At 40.6% G+C, this 9,208-nt stretch overlaps 1 protein-coding gene across 6 annotated transcripts in view; it reads right to left on the reverse strand.

Annotated features, from left to right (window-relative positions):
- Positions 1-8,706, reverse strand: part of kiz (kizuna centrosomal protein) — a 32,749-nt gene extending 24,043 nt beyond the window's left edge. For 4 of the 6 annotated variants that reach the window (XR_002428142.2, XM_021316188.2, XM_036150704.1 and 1 more), the window contains exons 1-6: positions 8,526-8,706; positions 7,549-7,611; positions 5,475-5,637; positions 4,308-4,379; positions 1,314-1,911; positions 915-1,173 (exon numbers count right to left, since the gene is read on the reverse strand). Coding sequence is in view for 5 of the 6 variants with exons in the window: in XM_021316188.2 (XP_021171863.2) it covers positions 915-1,173; positions 1,314-1,911; positions 4,308-4,379; positions 5,475-5,637; positions 7,549-7,611; positions 8,526-8,599 (1,229 nt within the window). In the remaining variant the exon portion in view is untranslated. Of the gene's footprint in view, positions 1-914; positions 1,174-1,313; positions 1,912-4,307; positions 4,380-5,332; positions 5,412-5,474; positions 5,638-7,548; positions 7,612-8,525 lie in introns of those variants that run through there. The other 2 variants (XM_012862099.3, XM_036150706.1) reach the window with 2 other exon arrangements.
- Positions 8,707-9,208: the final 502 nt, after the last annotated feature.

The following is a 9,208-nucleotide window of genomic DNA, read 5'->3' on the forward strand; positions in this document are numbered from 1 at the left end:
AATATACAGTATTGCTATTGCTACATCCTTGTGAGAAATGCTTGTTATGCAATAATTTGGGGCTAATACAGTCAAAGAATCAAAAGCTAACTTTTTGCACACCAATAGGATGATTCAGGCTGAATTATCCTATTGAATTATCCTATTAACACGTGTTACCATAGCCAAGATGGTAAAGGTCACAGAAGAAGTTGGAAGGATAATATTTTAAAATAAATAAGGATTTATTACAATGGATATCATCAACAAAAATAACTTAGTGATCTCCTGCTGGTAGATTTTATTCACTCGAGTCATATTACCCCATTTATTTAAAAAAAAATTATACAAACATGGAAGCCCTTCGTAAAGAAGAGTAGGGTGCATTGAAGCTAAAGTTGTGTAAATAAAGACTGCACAACTATTTCAGTTGAGAAGCAAAATACGGCATTTACTCGTTTTAGAAGTGGTGAGCATTTTCAGACAGCAACTGAAAACGGAGCAGATTCTTACCACTTAAAATCTAGAAGATCCTTGTCATCAGCTTCAAACTCTGCCCCAAAGACCTGAGGTGTAAACCCTTGCAACTAAAACACAACTCGGAGGCTTTCAGCATCTATGTCAAAATGTATTACGCAATTCCTTGTCACCCAAGTGTTAACGACTGCCAGCTGATCAGCCTAATCCGTATGCTTGTGATGTCATCAACCCAAACACAAACAAAGCAGAAATGCTGCTTTTTTTTTTTCATAGTTTTTTTTTTTGCCATTTCCAAAATGTTATGTTTTGTGAAACTCTGCAGAGGAAATCTATACATCATCAGCCAGGTGTGTTTTTATGCTCAGTGTACATTTGTTAATGAGAACAAAAACACACCCCTGGGTAGTGTGTCTCTTTAAAATTTCGGAAACCACGGCACTTCAGACATGCTTTACCTTTTCAAAGTCGGCCCTGGAGTTGAGGATTCACCGTTAAACTGCTCTGTCTTCCTAGACCCGTCTGAGTGGACGGATGAGTCAGGACGATGCTGTGTGTGATCGCCACTTCCTCTGGAAGAGGCATTTCTCTCTGATGCTGCCTCCTCTGGTAAATCCTCCTCGAGCTCCGATTGTGTCAAAGAAATTGTCAGGTCACTGCAACTGCTCTCTGACAACTGCACATCTGAGCTTGGTTCACCAGCAGCCTCACATTTTCCTAAATGTAAACAAACCAAACAGGATCACTTTTTTTTTTTTTAATTCAAAGGGCAAAATAAAGTGTTAGAAAACTGCCTGTTTCTTTGAAGGCAGATAAAAGCCACAACAAGGTAGTAAGGAAGAAATATCACTGCAAACCTGATGTCTCTTGAGCTTCTTTTCGGAAAGTGGTTTCAGGCTTCAAATGGCCAAGACCTCTCTCTTCATCTGCCATTATGAGAGGTTTGCGAGCCACCTCTTGGGAGTCGCTGGGTTCTGCAGGGGGATTCTTAGCCATCGCAGGGTTACTGTTGAAGGGAGATGGATTCTCCTCACACCCCGTCAAGGTCAGCGAAGGTGAGGCTTCTCGTTCATCATCACTTGCAGAAGCCACACAACCAGCTGCGGCTGCTGCGGCACGGGCAGATGGGAGCAGCCCCGGCGCTCTTCTTTGATGTTTGTCACTCAAATTACAGCCGTCAGGGGAATCGTTTGAGCTTGAAATGTCATCTGATAAATGCGCCCGCTTACCGGCGGCATCCTCTCTGCCAACTCTGAAGTCCTTCAAAAGGCCACTTGGTAGACGTTCGCGCGGGTGCACGCTGCGATTGGGCGAAGGCTGCGGTGCTCCGTGTGAGTGTACACTTGTGGTGGCAGCTTCAGCGTCGTAGCCCCTGGAGGTCTGGTGGTCCATAAAAATTTCCACTGGCGTGAAGTTCTTGCTGCTGTCCCACTGCCGGCGTTGCACAGCTTTAACCTGAATTCAGGGAGAAAAAAAAAAAGAAAGAAGTATTTATTTAACACAAATACAGTTGTTTCGGTAAGTTAATTTACTGCAATTTACTGTAATTCTTCAAGCTGTATGCAAACGTAATTTCGTTCTGTACGCACCCTGTGCATACAAAATGACAAATAAAGTTGTCTAAGTCTAAGTCTATAATCGAAAAGATCATTTATTTTAGCATTTCAATTCAAGAAGCGCCACTCAACCAGTATACGGATTCATTACACATGGAGGCACGGTATTTCGGGTATTTAGTTCAGCTAATTTTAAAAACTTATGACCAACAGCTAATGACAACCGAGGATTCAGTTTCTCGGGAAATCCGACTATCGCACGAGACTTGACGTGGGCAATATATCGAATCACAGTCCTAATTTTCATGTGTGGAATATCACAATAGGAAAGGATCCAGATCAGATATCATATAGGACATTAGATTTCAACTGCCTTGCGAGGAAAAATCTAAACGCCAATAAGATGTTTGGTCTGTTGGGGGATAGTTTACTGCCACCAGTCCCCATAATTAAATGTCAGCCATTTGAAAAGTATGCCCATGCACTGCGTAATTTATACACCCAATACTTGGTTAGGACTCCTTTTGCATGAATCAGATCAGAATTTGGCACTGCTCACTGAGGACTATCCTTAGTCCTTTCCAACAATCTAGTACTTACACTGGTGTTTCTGGCACAGCACTGGAGAGGGTGGCAACAATAACTCCCCAACGCAACTATAAATTTACTACCACCTTTCTCCACTTACACTCTCCCAACTGGCTTTAGTTCACAATCCCTTCTAGGTAGCGTGTATTTTCCTTCCACTCAACTTTCCATTTATATCCTTTCAGACCATGCAGCTTCTTTAGCAACGACATTTTGTGGCGTACCCCTGGAGGGTGTCAATGACTGGTCTGGTGAACAGTCATCTTCCCCGTGATTGTGGAGACCATAACACCACACATAACACATTTGTCAGAACTTATTATTTTTATTGATGTAATATTAAAAAATTTTAAAGCACCAAATTTTCCATTCGTTGTAAGCCATAATCCTAAAAAACGTAAATGCTTAAAATACAGTACAGTATGTGGAACTAATCCATATATGATTTTCATGTTTTCCATTTAATTATGAAGATAAATAAATACATTTTATATTATATCCTTATTTATTGAGATGCACCTGCTAGATGTTATCAGCCTGAATCAGAATAAATGTGGTTTAATTGAGCAAAGGTTAGGTTTTTTTTTCTTCTTACTATTTCTTTGGCACCAACATGTCAGGATCAATGTTTTAACTTTTAATCTCATGAAAAATCCTTTAGACAAGTTTTGATTCATGTCTGCAATGTCACCAAGAGGGAAGAGAGAGAGAGAGAGAGAAAGAGAGAGAGGAGCAGGGGGGAAAAAAACACCTCCCTCCAAACATAACAACAAAAAGCGTAGCTTCTGTTTCTTTTCTGATAAGCGTCTTAAATACCAAACAGTTAGCTGCTTAATAACATTCACTGTAAACCATGCAGCCTGCCCAGCAGATCCACAAAGTAGGTAAAAAAAAAAAAAAAAAAAAGAGGAAAAGTTAATTTCTTGGCTGAGTGATTCCATCGGTAGCTGCAGGGCAAAGTAAAAAGTGTTTCACTAAAGTAGCAATTGATTCTTCTATCAATCTGCGGCACGCGTGTGCTCTTCCAAGGAATGTATTAAATATGAAAATCATATCCCGTTATCATCTGTCTCCAGCTTTCAGCCCGGTAAGCTTTCCTTAATGAATGCTGCAGCCTGAGGGACATGCACACTGCCAGCCAATGGCTTGTATGCATAATGGAGTGACGGTACCATTTTGCTCATTACAATATCGACAGGCTGAGGGAGGGGGGGTGGGGGTGTTGCACACAGTTACAAGTGACTGCTCTAGACAGCATGCTCCAAGTTATTATGAGATGTCTTAGACATTTCATCTAAAAGAGCTTTAACTGCTTTAAGTGAAGGGAGAAAGCAGCTATGGGCTTGAACTACACTGCTCGTGCAGATTCACCAGCTAGGATTAGACACCTGTGCTATTACAGATACGCAGTTTAACTGTAGACTCCTCTACAGTTTTACCAGGCGTGTTGTCTGCTTTCTTCTGTTCCCCTAAATCTGGAAACAGAGCCCGGATAGGGCTGCAATTTGCATAAACCTTGTAAACATTTCAAAACAGAAGGATCTGGGGTTCAAAAGAAGCAACCAGACCAAAAAAAAAAGGGGGGTGGGGGGAATATAAGGCAGAAACAGAATAGCAACAAGATGTGATGTAATCAACGAGCTTGATGGTCTTGTGTAAAAACAAAAAAAATATACATTTATAAAACCAAAATGATAGCAATATTACCTTCGCTGCTTCCGGCTCCTCTATCTTCCTGCTGCCTTCAGTGATTCTGGAAATCTTTTTCAAAAAGTCAGCCTGTATAAAAATGCATTAAATAAACTGCTAAGATATATTTTTTAAAAACCAACACTTACATTTTACTAAAACAGGAATACCTCAAATAGCACTGCTCCATATATTATGAATAGAAAGAAATTGAAGTCAAGAGTGACATCTAAGCAGCAGTCTGTCTGTCTGTCTGTCAGTCCCAGAGGGTTTTCTCAAGTGAGCGTACCCCATGTAGCAGATGACACTCTCCTTAACGTTTCTCCGACTGGGCACACTGACTGCTTTAATCTAAATCTAAATGTGTAAACATAAGCATGCTATGTTCATTTCTTTTTTTTTTTTTTTCCAGGTATCAGAATCATTGCAAAAAAAGAAAAAAATAGAAGGGTTATTCTAAAAATTGTCTGGACCAAAAACAGATGTATAGGGACCCTGTAACTGGGTCTCTCTTGAAAATTAGGATTTATTTCTCAATGAATTGCATTCTGTGTAAATAAAGGTCAAATATAAAATGTTAAAAAAAAACAAAAAAAAAAACAAGCATCGAGAGGAAATAAACCAACTGCTTGAGGGGAGAGAATGACTAAACCTCCGGAGCACTTCAGAGTCTCTATATTGGGCAATTAACTCAGTGAGTCATAATTAGCCAATTTTGTTAATTTGATATTAAGCTGTCAAGCACTGTCATTGAGTTTTAAGTGATAATCTGACTGGCTCATTGTTTTGTCCCTTGTTCATTTGCTTGTGGTGATAAATTGCACTGTTTGAGTGTTTACTTCTCTCACATCAAGCCACTGCGAGCGATTTTCAATGGGCTGTCTACTTGTCTACTATGCATTTTCTAAGTAGTGAATATACAGCGCGGCAATTAGGCAAATGCGTGCAAAATGTGTTTTGAAGTCATCTTTTTTTTCTTAAGCCATTTGTTTACGGGCCAGAGGTGTCTTTCATCAGATTATGAATAGAATATTAAAATAAACCTGGTTCCGCCGCCTCTGGTCGGAAATGTTGAAGTTTGTTGAGAAGTGCTTTTATTGAGGGGAAATCTACATGAACGAGCTGAAGAAGAAAAAAAAAAAAAACGTGCAGACAAATTTATAACAGTGTGAGTGAATGTGGTACCTTTATTTGTTGCAGGGGGCCATGGTCAGAATTATACTCCTTCATGCTAATTTCCATGCACTCCACATCTCTCTTAAGCTCAAGGTTTCTCATTTTCGCTCGTGCCTCCCTGCCACAGATTTCTTTGAGATAGCTGCGCAGTTTGGAACACTTTATCTGCAAGCTGAAGGCATTGGAGAAGCGTTATTCAAGGGAAATATTATCTGGGAGCATTGTCAAAAACTAAGAGGTAGACCTCTCACAAGAAAAGGTTAAGCACAATATGATTTGAATTTGAAGCTTGCTCACAAGCCTCATATCAACACGAGCTTTGCTGTTATGACCTGAAATGTGAATATGAGTGAGAGTGAAAACGTCCTCTTCTGCTTAGGCTCAGACATCTTTTCCAATATTCCTCCTAAATAGCATTTGTCATACACACACTTATTCATAACTTACGTTAGGTACTGTATTACCTCACACCATGACCCCTTTCTTCTGTTAAACGTCACTGCTAGAAAATGTTGGAGGACTAAGATTCATGAGAGCAGGGTAAAACCGTCGTCCGCCAACGGAGCTGCACCGATCAGTCTTTTTCTGACCAATTACAATTTCCAGTTTTCTTTAAGATCTGACCTAATTTTATTTTAATTTTTACTATAGAAGAGAGAACAAATGTGCTGAAAATTATAGTGATGAAAGATTTGAAACCAAAGAAAATTAAAGAATTAAAAAAAATATTCCTAGGTATACGTCAAAGCATGTGGCCCTAACTTCCATCTGGCTTTTATCAAATTAAAGCACCTTCTGTTGTTTGATTTGCTTATGGGTCCAAATGGTGGTTGCTTCGTGCAACCACCATTTGGACCCATAAGCAAATCAAACAACAGAAGGTGCTTCTGAAAATCTTTCAGAATGTTTCAGCGTTTGACCTGCTGATCACAGATCAGAGCTGATCAAGGGGGAAAAAACAAAACAAAAAAACGGCGATTCCCATCTCTGGTCAACCGACTGGTGCATTTTAACTAGCTCTCCATGTTGTCTTTGGAGAAGTTACCAAAAGATCTGAAGCGTTCATCCATTTTCTAAAGTCTCTGCAGCCTTCAGAGAGGACATCTCCAAGGAGAGCAATAAGAGTTGCATCCCCTTTTTCTGCGTGCTTTTTTTCATGCACCGAAACGGCATAGTAAAGCACACAATATTATGGTCTTTTTATTTATTGATCTCAAAATCTTGAAAAATAAAAATATGAAAAAATAAAAGTAACTAAAAAATTGGAGGAGTTTTCTGTTTCTTGTTTTTCTTTTGATGTATTCCTCTTGCCTTTTATTTGTTATTACATATTTCTTGTAACAATAAAAAGCCTACCCAGACTTTTTAGTAAATAAATTCAATAATTAAACAACGTCATTAAATAAATATACATAGTCAAATACAAATCACATGTTTTATTTGGGACAATGAGTGGTTCTGGCTGGACCACAGTCCCAGAACCCCTCCCACAACTGGTCTATGGGGCAGGGACGGCGACCCTATAGGGGGATGGACAGTGCCCCACCCGTCTCCGGGCGTAGACAGGCTCACTTTGCACCTCCTAACTCCTGTAGGGTCGGCATTTAACTGAAAAAGGCAGGGTACCACCTGAACAGGTCCTCTGTCAATCTCATCGAAACAACTATGCAAGAACACACTTACACTTTAGGGCAATTTACAGAGACCAATTAACCCAAAACCCATGTTTTTGGACAGTGGAGGGAACCCAGAGAACTTCACACAAGGATTTTCTCTCAGAGAGATTCTTGCTGCAAGGTAACAAGGGTTATAACCCTTTCTCTGCAAAATAGAGGACTTAAGATTTTCAAAATTACTTGCATGAAAATCACAAAAGGAATCCTTGGATATCGCTTCTCACTGTTGTTTTATACTTTACTGAAAGCTTGTTTTTATTGTAACGTACACTTGAACGATGTCCTCTTGAGAGTGAACAATAATCTGATATACATTCCTGTACAAATAAAGGTAAAATAATGAAATAAAATGATCAACCTGCAAAAACAATAATGTCCGTGCGTTCTTGGCATTCGGTGTAACTTACATTCTTGTATCTGATCTGCAGTAGGTAAACAGCTCTCTCTCCAGCTCCAGTCTGCGCTTCTCACTGCACACAGACATGAAACAAAGTAAACAGAGACTCTGGTCGATTGCCCTCACCTCATACCGACCTGATGGCATTTTGTCCCATCTTACTTCCATGTCTTACCTGGCAACAAACCTCTAACCTGTCCATGTTCTTACTCTTTGCATCCACATTTATTTTCTTTAGTAGGTAAGTATTTCCAGAAATTATAAGGATAAACTGTCATGTATAATTTTATTGCCAATGAGATTTGGTAAGACTTTACTTAACGCTGTATTATTTTTTTTCACCCCTTGCTCAAATCAAAATAATCATTAGCGACTGGTAGAAATTGTTTTGTAATCATATAACAAAATCTCCCTGCAGCAGATATGTCAAATAACTTCCTATGTCATAAAATCAATTGGGGAATTACTTTAAATCGCCAGATAGTCAGAACGGTATGGCCGGTCCGAAACGTCCGGGTGTCAAGACAGACGGCTCCATTTCGTACCCGAGAAAGCTAGCTACGAAACGACCAAAACTGCACAGGTATGAAAACGCGTAGAGATAAAGTGAGCGGCAGCATCCACGCAGAAGACCTCAGTAGCGTAGCCCATGTTTGTGATTTATAGGCTCGTTGTTAGCACTGTTAGCTCTCCCAGTTTAAATTGCCATAGCGTTTGATTTAAAATGCCCGGAATAAAACCTAAACCGTAGGGTTAACTCTGACTAGTATCCATTTATGGCTACGAGGGCTGCTTTAACAGCATTAAATCAGACGCACCTGTGTTAGCTTAAGTTAGCCTCGGGGATCCGCTACATACCGCCGGGTAGCTAGCCCGTTTCACGCGGCAGAAGGACACCACCGGGCGGCAGAGATCGCAACTCGAGCCCCGAGTCTGGCTCGGGCCAATGCTCCTGGTGAGGGAAAAAACAACAGAGCGAAACCTCACCTTTTGTGCATGCTCTGCTGAATCGACGCTATCTTAGCATAGAACCGCTCCTCGCTGCAAGTCGATCCCGACATTTTCCCCGCCGCTTTGGAGCCGCGGCAGAGCCGAGACCATGAGGACGAGAACAAGAGGAGGCAGAGAGAAAGGCGGCTGTGTTTACGTTGGTTGCCATGAGAACCGCTTCCCAGAAACCTCCGCTGGTAAACACAGAGAGCACATGGGGTCCGTTCTTCGTACGTCGCTAACTCAGTTAGCAGGATTTCATTGTTGACGATTTGGCATGATCTTGGATCGTTTGGTTCTTCGAAAGACATCCTGCACTTGTTGTCATAGCAACATGTGCGCCAGCTTAAGCCTGCTCGAGAGCAGGCTTATTTCATGTAAACAAGATTAGATCACGGCTGTATAAGCGGAGGAGATAGGGAAGTCTGCCGTAGCCATGTCCATTTTTACGACTGCAACCTGTTGCGGAAGATGCAAGAATAATTTGCAGAGTTTTTTGAATTAATCGCGTATTGCGCAATAGACAGGATCCTTTAGCGCAGCGCGACAGTGTAGAGATTTTTTCTTGGTGGCTGTTATAAACAGACAAACACATAATTTAACAGTGGCTTTTAAAGAGGAAAAAGTGGTGTTGGAGCCATAAATCTAAAATATTTAAGTTATTTGTATAATGGTTTGCT

The sequence above is a fragment of the Fundulus heteroclitus genome, chromosome 19 (assembly GCF_011125445.2).
Source record: "Fundulus heteroclitus isolate FHET01 chromosome 19, MU-UCD_Fhet_4.1, whole genome shotgun sequence".
Classification (NCBI taxonomy): domain Eukaryota; kingdom Metazoa; phylum Chordata; class Actinopteri; order Cyprinodontiformes; family Fundulidae; genus Fundulus; species Fundulus heteroclitus.